The 20175-nt window shown below is 50.0% G+C and overlaps 8 protein-coding genes across 8 annotated transcripts; 3 read left to right on the plus strand and 5 right to left on the minus strand.

The window, feature by feature from the left end:
• Positions 1–385: 385 nt before the first annotated feature.
• AtWU_04241 (putative C6 transcription factor) lies at positions 386–3150 on the plus strand (the record flags this gene model as incomplete). The annotated part of the gene is made up of 7 exons (XM_035499352.1): positions 386–487; positions 593–663; positions 798–1200; positions 1271–1352; positions 1404–2190; positions 2251–2561; positions 2612–3150. 7 exons carry the CDS (start codon positions 386–388, stop codon positions 3148–3150), a joined length of 2295 nt encoding a protein of 764 aa, XP_035355245.1.
• Positions 3151–3592: 442 nt separating this feature from the next.
• AtWU_04242 (putative MFS quinate transporter) lies at positions 3593–5371 on the minus strand (the record flags this gene model as incomplete). Its single annotated transcript, XM_035499353.1, has 4 exons — positions 3593–4662; positions 4727–4795; positions 4854–5207; positions 5278–5371. 4 exons carry the CDS (start codon positions 5369–5371, stop codon positions 3593–3595), a joined length of 1587 nt encoding a protein of 528 aa, XP_035355246.1.
• Positions 5372–6601: 1230 nt separating this feature from the next.
• AtWU_04243 (putative TIM barrel metal-dependent hydrolase) lies at positions 6602–7612 on the plus strand (the record flags this gene model as incomplete). The annotated part of the gene is made up of 1 exon (XM_035499354.1): positions 6602–7612. The coding sequence occupies one exon, from the start codon at positions 6602–6604 to the stop codon at positions 7610–7612; it is 1011 nt and encodes a 336-aa protein (XP_035355247.1).
• Positions 7613–9430: 1818 nt separating this feature from the next.
• On the plus strand, positions 9431–10177 carry AtWU_04244 (type 1 glutamine amidotransferase domain-containing protein; the record flags this gene model as incomplete). Its single annotated transcript, XM_035499355.1, has 1 exon — positions 9431–10177. One exon carries the CDS (start codon positions 9431–9433, stop codon positions 10175–10177), a length of 747 nt encoding a protein of 248 aa, XP_035355248.1.
• A 147-nt stretch (positions 10178–10324) lies between these two features.
• AtWU_04245 (bucentaur or craniofacial development family protein) lies at positions 10325–10767 on the minus strand (the record flags this gene model as incomplete). The annotated part of the gene is made up of 3 exons (XM_035499356.1): positions 10325–10378; positions 10450–10523; positions 10593–10767. 3 exons carry the CDS (start codon positions 10765–10767, stop codon positions 10325–10327), a joined length of 303 nt encoding a protein of 100 aa, XP_035355249.1.
• Positions 10768–11465: 698 nt separating this feature from the next.
• On the minus strand, positions 11466–14371 carry agdC (putative alpha-glucosidase; the record flags this gene model as incomplete). Its single annotated transcript, XM_035499357.1, has 7 exons — positions 11466–12354; positions 12400–12508; positions 12558–13028; positions 13078–13149; positions 13210–13453; positions 13507–14111; positions 14161–14371. 7 exons carry the CDS (start codon positions 14369–14371, stop codon positions 11466–11468), a joined length of 2601 nt encoding a protein of 866 aa, XP_035355250.1.
• A 1286-nt stretch (positions 14372–15657) lies between these two features.
• AtWU_04247 (NAD(P)-dependent alcohol dehydrogenase) lies at positions 15658–16886 on the minus strand (the record flags this gene model as incomplete). Its single annotated transcript, XM_035499358.1, has 2 exons — positions 15658–16651; positions 16720–16886. 2 exons carry the CDS (start codon positions 16884–16886, stop codon positions 15658–15660), a joined length of 1161 nt encoding a protein of 386 aa, XP_035355251.1.
• Positions 16887–18782: 1896 nt separating this feature from the next.
• AtWU_04248 (intradiol ring-cleavage dioxygenase) lies at positions 18783–19812 on the minus strand (the record flags this gene model as incomplete). The annotated part of the gene is made up of 2 exons (XM_035499359.1): positions 18783–19132; positions 19200–19812. The coding sequence occupies 2 exons, from the start codon at positions 19810–19812 to the stop codon at positions 18783–18785; spliced, it is 963 nt and encodes a 320-aa protein (XP_035355252.1).
• Between the last annotated feature and the right edge of the window lie 363 nt (positions 19813–20175).

The raw sequence follows: 20175 nt of genomic DNA on the forward strand, positions 1-20175 counted from the left end.
TACTCTCTGAATGTTTTGTCGCCAAAAGAATCCATCGATAAGGCTTTACACGAGTTCTAAGCTTTTCTCAACGGCCCACCTCTGATCTGATCATCATCGCGCCGCTCTTCTGACCCCCCCCCACGACCCAGGGAAAGGTTCAAGTCTTTTGGCTGGAATTAAGGTGCGCCCCTAAGCTTGTGGTGGCCATCGTCGTCTCACTTTTCTGGTTCCCTTTGACCCCCACTCGCCCTCCCTCTCGTCCCCTTCCCTTTCTCCTCTCGCCCCCTCTCTCCCCCTCTTCCTTTCCCTTTCGCGTGATCGTGATTTTTTCTCCCTTCTCTTCCATGGAGGCTGCTGCGACATCTGTCCCGTCCCCCACGGCCATCCTGGATTGTCCAATTCCATGGTCGTAGAATCCAAGCAGTCGGGCATGGCCGACGTGCCTACAAAGTCCAACCTTCCCCGGAAAAGCGCCTTTTCCTGCGAGGCTTGTCGCAAGCGAAAGGTGGGTTCCTTCGTCCCCCTTACGTTCCTGACTCGGATGACTTCCGAGATTAATATGTCGAATCATCATCTTCGCTTCGCTGGCAGTGCTGACTGGGCCGGCTAGGTGAAATGCAACGGAGCCAGTCCGTCATGTTCGCGATGTGCGACACGCGGCGAGGTGTGCGTCTATAGTCTGTGAGTGTGGCTTATTTTTCCTTTTGTTCACCCTCGCTTCTTGGGACTTTTGCTTTCCACCCCCACCAGCCCGACCCGCTTTGTATTGCCCTATCGGCAAAATTGTCGATCACTATTGACTCTTTATTTGCTAGAGCTCCAACCTTATCTTATACGAAGCAGCTGGAAGCTCGCGTCGCCCAGCTGGAAGATGCTCTTTCCAAGCTACGAAGCCAACAAGCCCCGGAACCCGTGTCGCGGAAGGGCGCCTCCCCTGCATCGCCCGGCGAGTCTAGCGCCAGCCCGGGTATCCGAACCCGCATCAAAGAAGAAGACGAAAATGAAGAAGAGCTCGCCAGAGACTTCGAGGGTCTCAAGGTCGAACACGATGGTCGAATATCGTTCCACGGCCCGACCAGCTTATTCCAGCTACCAAGTGGCGTCTTGAACGAAACTTCCTCGACGTCCCGTTTGGCTATGCAATTGGAAGGAAGGAAAGAACGGCTTATCAACAACGCATGGCGAGAACGGGCCTTTGAGCAGATGGCCACCATGCCCGTAAGTCTATTCCGGCCGAACCATCAGACATAGTGGATAAGGGTTAATGTTGATCTTATCGCTGTGACAGGAACCATTTCAGTATCTCCTCGATTCGCACTGGTGTTGGATACAACCGCTCTTTGGCTTCGTTTATCGACCTACATTCACTCGTTAGTTGCCCTTCCGTTAGCTGATGCTGGCGATGTTCTGACAACTTGTAGGTGATATGAAAGTCAACGGACCCTATTATACCGACGCCCTGTTGAACGCCCTCATTTCCCACTCAGTACGATGGTGCAAATTGGAGCCTAAAATTGGGCCCATCTTGGATTCTTTCGAAGGCGGAGCGCAGTTCTTCCATCGCGCTGTATCAGGTCTCCATGACTCGCTCAAAGCCGGCTATGTCGGCATCCCAACAATTCAGACCTTACTTCTCCTGAGCGCGCAGGAGTTCGGGCGAGGCAACCGAAGTCAGGCGTGGTTATACAGTGGAATGGCTTTCAGGATCCTGGACGACCTTGGCATAAACATCGACAGTCGCAAGTACTCTGATAGCGCCCACCTGACCGATGAGGATATCGAGCTCAGAAACCGTCTCTTCTGGAGCTGTTATTTCTGGGATAAATTGATTTCATTGTACTTCGGCCGTGCCCCAACCATGCAACACTCCCGGGTCAGCCCTCCCCGGATGATTTTGGATGACACGGCCGAGGTCGAGCTTTGGACGCCTCATGGCGTCGAATTCCCTGATGGCACTCACTATCCGCCCACCCAGGCTCACTCTACTTCGTGCTTCATGAAGATGTGCGGCCTGGCAGAAATTCTTAACCAAATATTAATCCATATCTACGATCCTCTCCGACAGGTTTCGGAAGTAGAATATTATAACTGCATCCAGGAACAAGCCGCTAATCTGGCTGACTGGTGGGAGGAGCTTCCCGATTATTTGAAGCTACTGCCCATGGACCTTCCTCCATATTCCCCGCCAAGTCATATTGTGACCCTGAAGTACGTGCCCTTTTCCTGCCTGTTTTGTCGCCATCCCCGACCATTCTAACGCTGTTGTAGCTGTCTTTACCATACCATCAACATCCTTCTCCATCGCCCCGTCCTTTGCTCTAAATCGAACCGCGAATCCAACGACAAAAGTCATTTGATCCAATGCATGACGTCCGCAACTACGATTCTGACCCTGTTCGATCTGTACCGTCGTACTTTTGGTGACAGTCACGTCGTCTTGTCTCTCTCCTACAGTGTATACACTGCAGCATCCATTTTCTTGCTCGAAATCCAAGCTCTGAAGTATGCTGCGCCGGGGACCCTCGACAAGTTGAAGTACTGTATCTATGCATTGGAGCGAGTAAAGGGGACAAGTCCTGGTATGTTTGCCTATGATAAAAGTACGAACTGCCGCTAATGTGTACAACAGTGATCAGCACAGCCCTAAGTCTCATCTACCAGGAGCTACAAAAGCTTCAAATCGACATTCACATTGTCCTACCAACGGCCCAAACTCAACAGCCTCAACAACAAACTGAAACCCAGACTCAACCACAACTTCATCAGCGACCTCGAACCCATCATAGCCATTCTCCCTCCCAACACCAGACACCACCTCCCTCGAGCATCTCCAGTACTTCTCAACGCGTCTCCCCTGTACAGCAGCAACCGCCCCAAGCCGACCATCCTATTACCTCCATGCACACTGCTGGCGTGACCTCCGCACCCTCAATGTTACCAGGCTATAATTACCAAACGCCCGTTGCCGACTTCGAGCTGTCGCAGACCAACATGCCACAAGTGACTGCTACACATTTGATAGGCGGTATGCCGAACGCCATGCTAACACTGGATAACCCTGGCGCATACGAGATCACACCTGAAGTGTTTGAAGCCTTTTCCTATGCGGAGCCTATAACGACGAACATGGCACCTACAGTTGATTATGGGTGGGATAGACATACTTGATACCAGGAGCAAGACGTAGCTGCAGGCTACGGGGGAACAATGCTTCATTGCAAGTGAGTTGGCTTTATAGTAGTTCGATACATTAATCAAACATCTGTACTTGTCACCTGTATGTAATTCTATCGAGGTTTTTGAATGTGTAGAATTACAATTGAACAGTTGAACAATCATATAAGTGTATAATAAGCTATCTAGAGTGGCATGAAGGGTAATAACGCTGCATGCTTTTATATCTTGTGTATGTCCTCCGTCCCAAACCAACCAGCCCCAGTTTCCATCCGAAAGTAATTATGCAACATCGTCCCCATCAGAAATGCAGAGATGGGAACTCCACGAGTGTAAGAATATATAGGTAAAAGGTAGTGTAAAAGTGAGGTATCAAAAATGTCGGGTATATATCGAAGATAGAAAATGTTCTTGAGATGTAATGTGCATGAAATGTCTACAGAGGCACACTTTTGCTGTCCACTTGCTTGGCATCGACACTGCCCTCACCGGCAGTGGAGGCCGAAGACGACGCGACATCCTTCGGCTTCGCACGCCAGCGAAGGTACCAAGGGCAATCGAAGAGATCGCCCATGCGCTCCATGGGAACACCTTTGGTCTCGGGCATCCAAATACCGAGGATAATGATGCCCAGAAAGCAGATGATGGCCCAGAATAGGTACGCACCCCAGACGTTAAGGGAAACGAACATGTTGGGTGTGACCCGAACGACAGCGAATTGGAAGAACCAATGCAAAGTCATGCTGAGAGCGTAGCTCACGTTGCGGATGCGAGTGGGGAAGATTTCTGTACCATACAGGTACGGGATGGTGCAGAGACCGATGGACCAGCCAACGGCGTAGACGAAGACAGATGCAATGGCGGCATTGGAAGCGTTCTCGTTATTAGCGGCGCCCGGTTGCAGACCCATGTAAGCGCCCATGTAGATGTGAGCAGCCAGCTGGAGACTAAGTCCGGTCAACGCGCAGCGACGTCGGCCCAGGAGATCAATGAACACCCAAGTAAACGCCAGTGTGAAGACGACCTTGACAATGCCATATGCACCTGAGGAGATGAGAGATTCGGCGTTTCCAGTGATGCCAGCATACTGGAAGATATTAGAGATGTAGTAAGTGATACCGTTTCCTCCGGTCCACTGGGCGATAGTTTGCATGGTCATGAGGAGCCAGAACCGCTGGCGATAATTAGGGTTTAATTGGGACTCCTTGAAAGCTTGCCAGTGACTGACAGACGCCAAGTCTGCTGCCTTGGCGCGCACTTGAGCTTCGATTGTACTAAATTCTTCATCAACCTCGGGATCGGAAATGTCTTTCCCACGGAACCGAGCTAGTACAGCTCGCGCCTCCTCGGGCCGCTGCTTGGACACCAGATAACGAGGTGTCTCAGGTACAATGAAGGAAGCAAAGAAGGCTAGGCCCGTAGGGATTAGTGGAATCGACTGGACCAGGCGATATTGTTCCCGGGTAGGGGCCATATGCAGGTCAGCCCCATAGTTGACAAAGAACCCTGTCGGTGACATGTCAGATAACGCCACATGTGAAACTAGCGGTTAACGAGAGCGTTAGCTTACCCACAGTGAGGATGGTGAGCAAGACCACCATATAAACGCTGACTACCAAGCCTCTAGTCCTTGCCGGCGCTATCGTCGATATTAGCACTTTTACAGTCCATGTACATTAATCTCCGAGATTATTTACCGATCTCTGACAGGTACAAGGGCGTAGTCACTGTTAAGGCACCGGCGCCCAGACCACTCCAGATTCTAGCAAACAGTAATAGACCATAGATGCCGGAGGAGAAGACTTGGATGAAAAGGCCCGATCCCCAGACCAAAACAGACAGTTGCCATGTCCGTACTCGACCCAAGCGATCGTTCAGGTCCAGCGAGAACAGCGCACCAAATGCAGCACCCAACACATTGAAGGAGGTTATGTTCGCCTTGCGGTTGGCCAGGCCAGTGGCATCGTTAGTCCAGTTAGAGGACAGGAGGTTGAAGTCGACCATGAACGACTCGAGCTTGACGCTGGCACTGTAGCCACCCTCATCGTAACCTGCAGTCCCATCCCACCAGTCAGAATGCGATCTCTGGTATGAAACACCACAGCGTGAAGATGACGTTACCTTTAGGAATGCTGCCACAGGCTATAATAAAGATCACTAAGGCATAATAGGGATTTGTGGTCCACCGAGACCAGTCAATCGCCTTCCATCCCATGATGGCGAAGCGGGAGGAACCGCGATGGAACTGGAATCAGCTATTTTGGGAGATATTAGCCGACGAGATAATAGATGTGTATTAAGCACTATGGAGTGAATCTGGGGAAGCTCCAGTTTGAACCGATTGCTGCCTTGTTGGGTACGTATCCGAAGGGGCCGGGGGGAGAATGATTAGGAGGCAAGCCACACGATACGAGTCAGGCCAGACGAGTGGACGGAGAACAAGCGAGGCGAGCAACAAAACTCGGAAAGGAGAGAATATCCACTCGGAAGGAGGAGGGCCGAGAGGGGGTAAACTGGAAGGAGCGAAGGGGGGGGGGAATGGGAAGCACGGGATCCAGAGGGGCGTGACTCGCCTCTCGGTCAACTTCCGTAATTCTCTTTTCTCTCTCTCTCTCCTCCTTTTTTTTCTTTGGTACACACGCTAATGCATCAACTAGACACCGTTCTGGAATAGAACGCCATTTATTCTTGGTATGCACCTATTTCCCGTTTCTGATATTAAACTATCTAGTTAACTACATTTCCGATGCTGACTTCATCTAGTGACATCTATATCTAGATCTAACTTAACTATAATTCTTCTAATTCTCAATAGCACTATGCGTGCACACTTCGCCTGCATGTCAGATCGGGCGGGTCGTTCCGCCTGCATCCACTCGGGCCATTACCGTTGCCTGTGAACAACTCCGCTCCCCGTGGCTCTGCAGTTCGCTTAGATACACGTCCGATCTTGCTCGGTTCAAGTAGTCAAACGTTTTCAGTTGTCATTGGTTGCCGATCAGGCGAAAAGCAAGTGGACATATCCAATGTCGCTCACGTGGAGTGGCTCCCTTGCGGCCACATTCCGACCTCATCATACCGGTTTTCGTAGTACTTCAGCGACACCATCCCGCCTTTCGCTGGTGACTGGTGGGTCAGGGACTGTTTCATTCCTCACGTTCACTGGCATCCGTCCGGTAACACAATCGGGAAGCCGATGAGCTGCCGTAATGCCTTTATCCACAGTTTTGACTAGACGGGTCGTCCTTGGCTTTGCACCTAGCCTAATAGAGAGCATGATATCGTCGCAGAAATGTTCCTTAAGAGTAGCTGTGGGAACACTCCGGCTCAGCTGTCTTGTGAGTTTGTCACACTTGTGTTGGACATCTACACCTACTGCTATCCTCCTGCCATCACTCCTACCGATACCTAACCTCTTCACCTCGCCCTTGATGACGTCTTGACCATGCTCTCGTCCTCTATGCCCACGATGCTTACCACGTTCCAGCCCAGGACTGGCCTGCTTGAATCTCCGAGGGCCCTATTCAGCACTACACATCTGAAGGAGGAGCGACAAATATGCAAGGAGGGAACGGCAACCCCCCAGCCTATCTCACTGAAGTATCGGATTCCCCGAGGGACGTGGGATACACATATGCACGTTGTGGAACCAGAGCGCTTTCCAGTTTCCGCGAATGCAGTCTATCAGCCCCCTGAACATACCGTTGACGATGCGATGAGTTTCGAATCTACCCTTGGCATCGAGAAAATTGTACTGGTTCAACCATCCATCTACGGAACCGACAACTCTTGTCTACTTGAAGCGCTCAAAACCCTCGGACCTTCTCGCGGGCGAGGAGTCGTGGTGATTGATCCGACCAACATAGACACCGAGACCCTGGAGGAATGGCATTCGCTGGGAGTACGCGGCGTGCGGGTGAATCTCAAATCAGTGGGCAAGGTGCTCAGCGAGCATGAGCTGACCGAGACGCTGCTGCAACATGCGCAAATAGTACGGCCCTTTGGGTGGACTATCCAAGTCTACGTATCATTAGATATGGTTCCCCTGCTGGAGAAAGTTGTCCCACAGCTCGGAGTCAAGCTGTGTATTGATCACTTTGGAGGGCCAGATTTGGCCGCAGTTGAACACAACGGGGAATCGTTTAACCCCTATACGCTCCCGGGATTTTCCTCTTTAATCTCGCTTCTGCGAGGCGGAGAGACCTACGTGAAGATCTCTGCCCCGTACCGTCTCAGTAAAGACGAGGAGTATCGAGACCTGGAAGCGATGGCCCGGGAGTTCCTTGAAGCCGCTCCGGACCGTGTGATATACGCCACCGACTGGCCACATACGCGGTTCTCTGGCGTGGACATCGAACCATTCACCGAAACATGTCTACGGATATGTGCGAAGGAGCCTGGATTGGCGGAGCGGGTGTTTCGAGATAACGCGGAAGAGATGTTGAGGGGGATATAGTTCTTTTTCTGATTTGATAGCGTCCAGCCAGCCTCCATTCGCCCCCCCCTATTACGAGTTACGACATCGCATAGCATACCATACCAAGAAATGTCATTCAGAATTTTCCAGCCATCAGGAAGCGGCCCTGCAGATCGTGAAACGAGTGAGCTGTCCAATTCGGCCAGGTTCCGAGGTGTATAACTTGAGTGCCTCATGTAATCGGATTTACGGTAGAATTTGCCGAGACGTCGGCAACAGTGGAGACCGGCAAAGTGCACGGAAAGCGAGTCAGGAACGCCTTTTCCTTTAAATAAATAGAATCCCCAGATTATAGAGGCCATAATGTAAGACCTACTGGAGGAATATGATGGAAAACCGTAATATCCTCCCCCATAAAAAGTACCCGGGGAAGTCAAAAGGCCCGGAGTTCAGGAATAACCCCAATGGTGCACGGATAGTACATTAGCCTCGGACAGAATCCGAAATGCACGCCAACAAACACCAACACATACCTGTACGAACTACGTAGCTAGCTAACCCAGGGTGATAACTACCAAGTATGGTTCGTTTGACGGGGGAGTTATACTTTTCCTCGGAAAAGTGCAAAAATTTTTTTTTTCCTTTTCCACACTTATTACCCATCTACCTTGATTTGACTTCTTGGCTGTTCTTATCAGATCCGATAATAGGCGAGCGAGCGAGCTAGGTTCATCCGCGGGTACCGAGCCCTAGTTAGTTTACATAAGGAAGCGAGAAGAAGGGTTCAACTTCTTGTTTTCCCCCGGGATGATGAATCTGGGTTGGATCCACATGCAGGCCGTTCGGGAGGTTCTAGAAGCTTGGGGTATGAGTCTGGATCTATCATCTATTCTTGGAGAGGGAATAATTAGCGATGGATTGATACGATGTGCTGATGTAGTAGACTACTACTAGTTCTTAGGGATTGTTGTGTCTGGGGTATTATAGACTACAAGGTGGATATGTATGTAGCGGCTGACTCGTTCTCTGATTAGGGTAGTGCTGTACGACTCGTGCAGGGTCTGTGCACTTGCATGGGAGGATTCATGGCTGCAGCATGCATGCTGTGTGTATGAGGTGTACGGGTTGCTTGCTTGTAAGCCATCGAGAATACGAGCTGCGGGCTGTAGGTAGGTGTTTCTCGTGACTTGGTAAGCCTAGAGGATGGTTGGCCCCTTAGAGTGGGGTAGTTGGTTGGTAGGGGATACATGATGTTCTTTTAGTTCATATTGATTACTATTATTCCCTGGTTGTTGTTGTGTGGAATATTCATTAATATTGTATTATTGTAGAGAAATAGGAGCATGATAGATTGGAATAAGTCATATGTGTCTGATGTAATCTCATACTATGCTCTTTCGTTTGTTGCATTTATTAGTTTTCATTCACTAAATGGAAGAGAATTATTGAGAAAAGTTGTTTAAGGTAGTAGCTGTTAAATGGAGATGCTATTGAATTATACATCTTTTCCTGAAAGTCCAGCATCCGAGGTATACAAACCGGAAGCATACCATTTATCCCACTGACTAAACATACACCTTGCAATTCAACACTACCTAACTACTAACTACCCTCTCATACTAATTCTATTCAAGATCTAGATTACCTCACTATCAATTAAATCATAATGAACAACGAAGTCATAGCAAACACACCAACCCAACAACCTGTTCCACTCCCTACGTCATCGGGATGTCACCACCACCACCACCACCACATCAACTATAAACACCAACACAACCACCACAGCTCAAACCTCACATCAACCCCAATTACCAACCACACTGCATCCACACATTGAAAAAAAGGACAATCAAAATGCCCCCCAAAAAAGTCCTCATAATCCTCAGCGACGCGACCTCCTTCCCCCTGCACAACACCTCAACCGGCACCCAAGAACAACCCACGGGCTTCTTCCTCCCGGAACTCGCCAAACCACTCTCCAAACTCCTCTCCGCCGGCCACGAAGTAACCTTCGCCTCACCCAAGGGCCTCACCCCACAACCCGACCCAAACAGCGAATCCCTCCTCACCTTCGCAGGCAACTTCTACGAGCGCCAGCGAGAACAAGATCTCATCGAGCGCATGCGACGCGAAAACGGCTTCTCATCACCCCGCCCCTTCGCCAGCATTTCCGACGAGGAACTGAAGACCTTCGCGGCGGTGTTCATCCCCGGGGGACATGCGCCGCTGGTGGATCTAGGTGGGGATGAGGAGTTAGGACGGATACTACGGTATTTTCATCAGGAGAATAAGCCCACAGCGGCGATTTGTCATGGTCCGTTGGCGTTGTTGAGTACGAGGAAGGTTGGTGATGGGGAGTTTGTGTATAAAGGTTATGAAATTACGTGTTGGAGTGATGCGGAGGAGAAGGTTATGGAGACGTTGTTGAGGGGGGAGATTGATAAGGTGGAGAGTCAGTTGAGGGATGCTGGGGCTGTTATGGTCGAGGGGGGCAGGGAGAAGTTGGGCAAGACGACGCTTTGTAGGGAGTTGTTGACTGGGGGGAATCCGTTGGCGGCGGAGGAGTTGGGGGAGAGGTTTGTTAGGATGGTTAGTGTTTAACATTCTTCTTTTAGGAGATGATTAAGGTGTAGTGGTAGTGTACAATAATTGGATATTTTATTTTGTTGTATATGGGTTATATGTTGAACAGTATTCAGTTTCCACCTTTTTCTTTCCAATGATCTACAGTAAGTAGCAGTTGTTGATTCAATCATCATCCGTGTTCTGCTCTGCTTCTGCCGTGCAGATGAACTCGGGTCCCTACATTCATCACCATCATCATTAGCATATACCCCTACCATACCAACCTAGAGATAGTGACAGCAACTCACAATAGTATAACAACACTTGACAGTCCCACCCTGAGGACACTGATCCACCCACTCATATCCATCCATCGCCTGGCCTGCAACAAAAACACACAATTATTAGCATCCACCCACTGTATCACAAGCTATGCTGCATCTGAACATACAATTCTTCCCCTGCTGAGCAATCGAATCTCCCGGCGTAGGAGAGAAGCTATCACAGCAGTACGGATCCTGGATCATGCCCGTGCCATCCTGCGCCATGAGACAATAGTAGTCGCTGCCGGCGGCGACGAGGGTTGTCGATGCGGCGAGTGTGAGGAAGATGGATTTGAGATGCATTTTTATTAATTCTTTTCTTTATTCAAAATCAAGATGATGGAGAAAGATGAAGATGGAGGAATTGATGGCGGAATTATGCTTGTCAGTGAGGTGATCCGGTAGGGTATTTATTTGAAATGAACACCCCGGAAATAAGGATTGTCTCGTGTAGTAGGGATAGATGGGATTTGCAAGGTACGTGCAATGTGCATAGTATGTAGACGCGTGTCCTGTCCTTGTTTGATCCCTTGCGTTGCGGGTTCGAGGCATGGCGGCTGGTTGGCACATGGTATGTATGTATGTACTTTGTCATTGTGTTATGTAGCAGATTGATTTGAGGTGGGTGAGTTTGAGATCAATATGTGGAGTGGAACTGTAATTTGTTGATTTGATGGCTTGTTGTTGATTATGCGGCGATTTCTTCCTCTGCAGAGGATTGGACAGTATCTTTTTTGGTGGCGCGACTTGAATGTTCACTACCTTGGTGGGCAGTAGTATCCCTTATCCCTTGATCCCCTGCCACTGGCTTTTCCTGTCCTGTCCTGTCCCGTCCCTGGCTAGTGGCTACGTGCTTATGTATGCTGCAACAGAGTTTATGCTTATTGAGAGATGTCAATCATCTGGTTTAGCTGTAAGGGCACGATGTAAGCGATCTGTCTGAGACACTAATTAACTACTTTTTTACCCCCTCTCATCACAACTCCAATCCAACGTGTTGACTACTTCAGTTTAAGGTTCACAGGAGCGTCAAGTGCAAAGCCCTTGAACGTCCGCGCTGACTTCCCCAGCAAGGTACATTTCTCCACCTTGGGGACGGCCTTCTGTCCGAATGTACCCTGGACGTGCAACTCCCCGTTGCTGTACGTGAATTCGAGCTCTGTCACAGATGACGGGTTCAACGAGTCCCCGTCATCCAAATACAGACTGCCCGATGCGGTGCCGTCCAAGTCGGGTGCGATGATCAGTTCGAAGCCCTGCTTGCGAACTTCAGTGGTCGTCATGCCGCTGGACATCCTGACAGGAATGATGTTTCCACCGCGAATATGCAGAGGGATGTGGGTGATGTTGATGTTGCTGAGCGTGATGTTTTCCCCGTGTCCGCGCACCACTGCTCCTGTGTACCAGTCGTAGAAGATGTCATCCGGGAAGTATGCGTCGACTGAGGTGGATCCCTCATTCAGGACAGGGCTGACAAGAAGGGCGTCACCGTAGAAGAACTGTCGGTCGTTCGCAAAGGTGTTCGAATCCTCAGGGTACAGGTAGAATTGAGGCTGCAAGAATGGCTCGCCGGTCTGGCTTTGCCGGTGAAGCGCAGTGTAAATGTAATCGAGGAGCCTGTACCGGATGTCAATGGCCTTGCGGGCGGACTCGGCAACCGTGGGCCAGCGGTAGAACTCTTGCGGTATATCGCCGAGCTCGTTGTGATTGCGGTAGAACGTATAGAAGGCACCAAGTGACGCCCATCGGCCACACAGTTCCTCCGTCGTGTTGCTACCAAACCCACACACGTCAGCTCCAACCATTGGAATTTGGAACATCGATGCGAAGGAGAGGATCTGCGCGATGGAGATCCGGTAGTGAACCCAGTCGCTAAGGTTGTCGCCCAACCTGTACAAATTAGCGATGTACTAGCAAAAACCATGTTGAACCTACCAGTGTCCTACGTGTGCTCCAGCACCCGCAAACGTACTGCGAGTGATGACCAAAGGCCTCACATCGGGACGGCGAGCCTGCATAGCCGTGCGGGAAGCAGAGCTCATCACTAAACCTGTCAATGGCGAATCATATCTGCAGATTTTCCAAAGACTTACTTGTTCCGTAAAGGTTGTGCGTATCGTACTCGGCATACCCTTCACCTGCATGAATGAGATCCGTCTCGATAGTGCTCATACTGAGTACGCCTGCGGCATTCCGGATTGTGTAGGGCGGGTCAGTGAGGTTGCGGTTGGGCAACCCAACCTTCTTCCCTTTATCACCTTGCGCTCTCTTAACAGATCGCTTGGACGAAGGTTGGAAGTCCGCCGGGAACCCAGGTAGTGGAATCGGGCTGCTTGGCCGCACAGGCGGCGCTGCTGGTGGGAGGTCATCGGAGATTGCAAATGCCGCTGGGTCAAGGCAAGGATACGGGCAGAAGTTGGATGCTTCATTCATGTCAATCCACAGGGCGTCGATATCGACTCCTGACTTGGGATCGAAGAACTGCTGGAATTGCGCAGTCCAGTAATCCTGAGTATCCTCATTGAACCAGTCTGGGAAGACCGTCACACCAGGCCAAACAGCACCTGTAGAGCTTAGTTGATGTTGCTAGGTATGGAAGATGTGCATACTTACCCTCATACAGACTACCGTTCTGATTGTGAAGGAACACATTGTCTCTCACACCGGTGAGATACGCCGAGTTATCTAGAAAGCACATGTTAGCCGGAAGCTGCAAGAATAGTTGGGTGTGATCCAGTTACTCACTGCTCACGCTCACAGCCGGATCGACCATGACAATGTAATGCTGATCATGATTGTGGAGGTAGGTTACCAGCTCCCGCATCTTTTCGAGCGGGAATCTCTGAGGATCAAGGGTAAACACCCTCCTCTTGTCCATGTAGTCGATATCTGTCCACATCGTCTCCAATGGGATCTTTGCCTGGCTGTAGTTGTAGACCACTTCGGCGAGTTCATAGACATCGCGGTATCCATAACGGCATTGGTGGAACTGAAGAGTCAGCATACAATTCGGACTATAGAATCAGGAAGAGAGAAGCGTACACCGAAAGTCCAGTAACTTTGCATTGCCGGGAGACCGACAATCTTCGAGTACTCCATGCTCGCTTGCTTAGGATCTTCTCCATAGAAGAAGTAAAAGTCTAGAACACCACCGAGAAGGTTGTATTCCAAGTACTGCTTCCCATCTGTCGTCTGGTTGATCTTAATGTCCATACCATTAGAGTTCAGCAGGAAGACTCCATGGGTTCCGGACTTTCCACGGTGATCATAGTACACAGGATGACTGCCGTACAAGTTGGTGTTGTTCGGAGTGCCATACGCGTCGCGGTTCCACAAGGTCCGCGTGTAGTTGTACGTTGGCAAACGCATAGGGTCAGAGTGCTCTCCGAGACCATACACATACGGGTCATCGGGCAGCCAGGTGCGAAGCCTGACATATTGCGACTGAAAAATCAAGGTGGATGCCGAAGAGTCAAACAGGACCTCATCTCCCTTGGAGATAGTGAACGAAAACGGTTCTTCCACATAATCGAATTCCAACACACTGTCCTGAGAGTCCTTGTCACTGCCCACGCGAGGAAGGACCGATTCAGGAACTTGATAGACTTCTTCGTCGGCATCATAGATCATAACATGTAGCCGTTCATCTGAGAAAGCCGTCAGTCGGGATCCCTTGATTCACACAAGAACACTCACCAGTCTGATACTCCACAAGCAACTTGAGGTCCTCCACGTCCTTGCCATAGCTATTACAAGGCGCACCAGCTAGAGTAAGATCCGCAGTCAAAGACCTAGCAGACTTTTGCACATTGGACGCCTTATACCCAGGGCAACTCTGACTGCCTGCCCTGGGACCAATGACAGCAGCGCCCACAAGGGGTAAGAGAAAAAGCAAAGACCCCAACATTGTGATGTTGGCTCTAGGATTACCCCGGACTACAACAAGCCTTGAGTTCGTATCCAAACCGGGAGGTCACAGCGGCTTATATGTGTTTGGGCACGGACTGATGACATTGAATGCATGGCGCGTTGGCCAAAGTGCATAATGTGGCGTTGCGCGGTATGACCGGACCCCGCAGATTCAATCAGCGAAGCCAAGGAATGTAACTGACAAAGAGACGGAATGAGCCGAGCATGGCAATGAGAAAAAGCAATATTCATAGGGGAGAAGAGCCGAGCAACGTGGAGACGATTGCCTAAAGAAGACAATGTGAGTCTCTGGTCGTCCCATCTCGGTCAAATATCGGGGATCTTCGCCGCTATCGGCTTGGGGCTGATGCAGGGACTGAATAATTTCGGGTCACTTACACCGATTCTCGTCCATTGAATCTCGTGCAGCAGCCTAGACTTTGGACACGTCTGATCGGTATATCACTCGGTAATGTTCTGGATGGTGGGCCTTATTTTCTGCAGGTAAGCATTGGCATGGAATAGTAGTATGGAGATGGAACCGAGGAAGTGACGGTGATGGTGGTTCTCCTCACTCTCCCCCACCACGTGCCCCGCTTGACGCCCCGCAAACAAACAAACTGAGACATTCAAAGGATCAGGATCAGATATCGTTCAAAGAACATGGGCAAAAGTGAATATTTCTGCTTACTCCAAATCCCACCAAGAGTCAGGCAAAGCGTCGGATGCAACGGATTCGGTCGCCTGATACGTAGTTGTAGCTGATAGGTGGCTCTGACCTGTCAAGAGGCGGTCGCTAATGTAAGTGCTGCAAGCCTTTACAATTGAGGTGGCAGTGGCATAAGACATTGAGCAGATAGTACTATAGTGACACTCGAGGGGCAGCTCACTCATCCAGCATGTCGGGTACCCTGGCAGAAGCTTGAGGACCTGGGGAGTGCGCAAATGAATGTAAGACAGTGTTCAGTCAACCTACAGTCCTGGGTTACTCTCCCGCTTCATTCTGTGCGGACGCCTGTCATTGCGAGGAGACAGCTACTCTACCTGCAACACATGTCAAATGCAGATGTCGTGAAAGTTGAACATGAAGGAATAGAATTCTACGTGCATCTCTATGCCTCCAGCCAGCAGGGATCTCTAACAACATCGAGAAAGGAAAACGTTACATGGGATAAACCATCCATCAAGTGTCATCAAAAATATGTGTCATGAATGCGAAAGGTATCCGAGGTGACCAGTCACCCAAAATGTGCAGTTGAAGTATGTTCTCAAGTGTGCGACTGTTTAGATCTTCTGACCAGCGGAAGCAGCCTTAACATCGTCTTCGGAGCTCATGATTTGAACCTTTATGGCACCTGTCTTGGGGTTGGCAGCCGTCTCGAAGGCCTTGATCGCATCCTCCAAGAGGAAGCGGTGCGTCACAAGCTTCTTCAAGTCGATAACACCGTTCCTCACCAAGCGGATCGCGCGAGGCCAGGTGTTGCAGTACCGGTACTGGTACTGGAGGTCAATCTCCCAGGTACTAAGGCGCATAAAAGGCACGGTCATCTCGTTCTTTCCGACACCAATGACGAAGACCTTGCCGCCGAACTTGACACTCCAGATCGCCGAAGCCACACTGCTCTCCACACCAGTGCACTCCATCGCAATGCGAGGCCTCAAAGCGCCGGGGCCCGAGCCTTGTCCATCGTTGAAGACGTTGATGATACCTTCGGCATTCTGCTCAGCAGAGAGGCCAATCTGCACCTTGTAGGTGCGGACGTCAGGGACCAGCGACTTGGCAAATTCCAGTCGGCCCTCATCGATATCGGTAATAACGATGGGGCTAGCTCCAGCCGCACGAGCACTCAGCAGGGTGATGAGACCAATGGGCCCAGCACCAGTGACTAGGCAGGGGTCACCCAAGCGAAGGCCACTACGCTCAATACCCGCGAGAGAAACACTCAGAGGTTCCAAGAGCGCACCATCTTCATAACTCATATCACCAATCTTGTGGCACCAAATAGCGGGGTGGTTGACATAGCGACGCAGCAGTCCGTCGACGGGAGGGGTGGAGAGGAACTGAACACTTTCACAACCGTTGTAGCGACCAGTCAGGCAGGGTTCACAAGCGTTGCAAATGATGTTAGGCTCGACAGCGACACGGTCGCCAGGCTTGAGGGAGGTGACATCGGGCGCAACAGCCACGACTTGTCCCGCAGACTCGTGACCCAGGATGTGGTCTCCTGTGACGATCATAGGCCCAATGCAGCCTGCATGCCAGAAGTGCACGTCGGACCTGGATGTTGATGACCAATATTTAGCCAGGGAATACAAAGCCAGTCGTGAGAGGGACGGAAGACATACCCGCAGATTCCGGTGCTGCGAACCTCGATTGTAACCTCACCAGGCTGCAATCCTTGGCCGTTCTTGACCTCCTCGAGCGTGGGTTTCGCGTCAGCGACCCACAAGTCATGCTTGGTGTTTGTGAACACGCCAATGTTCGCTTTCTCGAGAACAGTTGCGGTAGCCATGATGACCTAATCTAATGAAGGGGAAATATTAAGGGGAGGAGGGAAAAAGTCGCAAGAGGTGAACGCAAGGGATGAGCAGGATGGGAAAGCAAGCGGAAAGAGGATCTACCGGGCTTAAGTACTTTGTAACAGCGGTCTACCCCTCCATCATTGAAGGAAGGGGAAGAAAGGAGAAAAAAAAAGCTCAGGGATGATCTTTTCTTCAATGTGAGAGGCTGCAAGTAGCTGGTTCCTTCGCCACCGATAGGAGCATTGCCAAATAGCAGTAACGCGACGGGTCCATCATGGGCTTACTGATGGGTTAGAAAGTGGATAGAAGCTAAGAAGGGCATTTACCCGGTGGCCCCTCGAAGCGCGGGGTTCGGTCTGGGGCATGATTTATGGGATTCTCCCCCATTGGGCCAGACTGCCCGGCGGTCGCATTCCCAAAGACCATCCGTGAGCCAGGATGTCGCACTTGCTACCCTGGATAGTGTGCTTATAAACACGAGCTTGGTGCACAGGTAAGCTTTAGAGAAACGGTGGCTTGCCTAGAGAACTTTCTGGGCAGCCTTCATTGCAATGTATAGGTTGCTCAAGTCAAAACTTATGCTTTCTGTGGAATCCGACCGGTGGGGGCTCTTATCTCCGTCTTATCGGGGCGTCGGTTCTGTTTCCCCAAGTGCAAAGCCGGGTGTATAGGGCAACAGGAGTAACTGGCAGTGATGGAACAATATTGAGAGGGTTGTTAGAGAAGAAACCCATCAGATGATGATCGTCACCTTCAATATACACAATACAGTCATCCCTGCTATTATGCTTCTACATGTTACAATCGCAGTCATTCTCCGATCCCATCCTGTCCAAGTGGTAGATACAGTAGCATCTACAACATCTACTCGGTTAAATCATCCAGACAAGGTTATTTGATCGGTCTATTCTTAGTCCCTCGTCCACTTCACCCCAGACACAATCCTCTAGCTACTTCAATCTCCCCAATCATTCATCGGAAAGTCACGGCTTCCACCTCGTTTCGGATTGTTGACCCAGAAGAGCACACTTCAAACCCACCTTATTTACCCGGAGTGGCAATTCTCCGGTGGGCGGGACTCGATCCATCCACCCAGTGGTGGAGCATTACGGATGTCGTATCCACCATCTCTACTTTTTTATCCCTGTTATGCAAGGTCGTCCAGCACTCGGAGTTACGGTTATATTGCGGGTATAATGCTGTTGCTGAGGGTATGGCCACATTGAAGTCTTGTCGAGAGTAATTCCAATCTATGTGAACCAAAGCATGTGGAACAGGTTCATAAAACATATACACCGACATGGTGTATAGTGCAATCGGTTAAATACCTCTATGGGCAATTGACTTGGCTCATAGATTTTTTTTTAAAATTAATGTTTCTAGCTACAGTTCAGGGATCCGTCAAATGCAGCCTTATAGGGTCTTCCTTGAGTCCCTGAATACTGTTTTGACACAGTGAACATCACTCCTGCTTCTGAGATACCGTCTGGCTTTCAGCCGAGAATAGCAATACTGGAGGTAGCATGCTGGCTCATCATTTTTACGCACAAAACATGGATACATGACCCAGTCATCAACATAATAACATAGAAAATAATATAACGTTTTGATGTAGTTCGAAGCACAAGAGGGCCCAACTGTGGAGCTTCACAGATCCTTCTGGAAGAAGCTAAATCAATCCCTGTCCTGGAGCTAATGGCAATAGTACGTTGATCACTGATTGGTTTTATGACTCGCATACTCAAGTAAAAGCGAGCCTTGTCTATCATTCAAGCTAGGCGTTTCATATAATTCTATCCAACATTATCATATCGGGTAATTTCATCAAGAACATGGCCATCACACTTTTATCAATCCAGCCTGGAGCTGTTCCAGCTGACCCAAGTTTATCGAACCGGGAATTCAGGGTCAACAGCTTCTGTATCCACACCAACAGTAATATATCCGATCATCCCATTCCTCACATCAACCCCATCCATGGGGACCACCGACACAATGGCATTATACCCGTCGGTATTCTCATTATGGAACGTGTCATCAAGACCATTAACGAGTCTCTGAATCCCTGTCACAGAAGAATACGGCTCCAACGCCATGATCTCCTGCTCAAGCTCCTCATCGAAAAAAACCTGCCCCGTGCTCACGGTATTCCCACTCGCAAGGGTGCCGTTGTCTCTCAGCACCCAGTCGGTATGCACTTGAATATGAATGTGGATTGATCTTCCGAAGTAAAAGCCTGCAAGTTCAAACTCCTCATATATCAGCATGTCAATAAATTCCCAGAGAATTGTTGTACAACTGACCTGGGAAAATAGTCTTCATCTCCACCATCCCATTACTATCCGTCGGCCACATGCCCCGCAACCAAGTCTGATTATCCGTATGAATATCCGACTGTCCGGGCTCAAACCAGGTCATGTTAAGGTCTTGTAGCGTTTCAGATTTGGGGATGTCGTTTCGCAGCCCAGTAAAACTTGAATATTTTCCCGTAGCATTGCAGTGCCAAACGTCCACCAGCACCCCTTCCAAGGGTCCACATGTCGCCATATCCATCACCCCAATATCAAGCGACAACGGCACGCCTGGTTGATCTTCCCTAATATCCTGCCGAAGTGTCTGAGACTCTGTCCACCAATAAGGTCCGGATGTCACGTCGGGCGTGAGCACGCAGGTTTCATTCTGAATCGTCTTATAGTAAGGTGCTTCCGTTGTAGCTTCGATAGTCGTAATATTCTGCCGCTTTTCCAAGCTCCTCTTCCATCTTTTTGCGTTGTATTCTCCGGCATGGTGAGCGCAACGAGAAGACAGCTCCTGTCGACGCGAAATTTCGGCTCTCGTGGCTTTTTTATGAGGGCCTGGGTGTGCGATGGCCAATGAGGCTAACGTAGCTGCAACGAGGAAGCTGAAAAAACGCATGATATGCGAAATAATAGTAAGAAATCCCCTACTATGTAGGCTGTTGTGCACCCGGTCAAATCCTCTGCAACCTCTTATCATGGCCCTCCCTCGTCGCTATTTATTATTCACCCGGAGAACCTTCCATTAGTGATCATTATTTGCTCTTGCTTCTTGCGGTGAGATATCGTAAACAGAATTTTATACATTATTGGATGCTGGTTGGCTGAGAGTGGAAGATGATCATTACTTGGGTTGGGCGTGACATGATTGGAATGCTTTATGCTTGATAGGCGGCAAGGGTTAGCAGCCAGCCAGCCACCTATGATATCCAATGTCTTGATAAACGCCCGCGGAATGAAGCAGCGGTTGCCAAGTAGTAGT

Source organism: Aspergillus tubingensis (assembly GCF_013340325.1).
Source record: "Aspergillus tubingensis WU-2223L DNA, scaffold_6, whole genome shotgun sequence".
Lineage (NCBI taxonomy): Eukaryota > Fungi > Ascomycota > Eurotiomycetes > Eurotiales > Aspergillaceae > Aspergillus > Aspergillus tubingensis.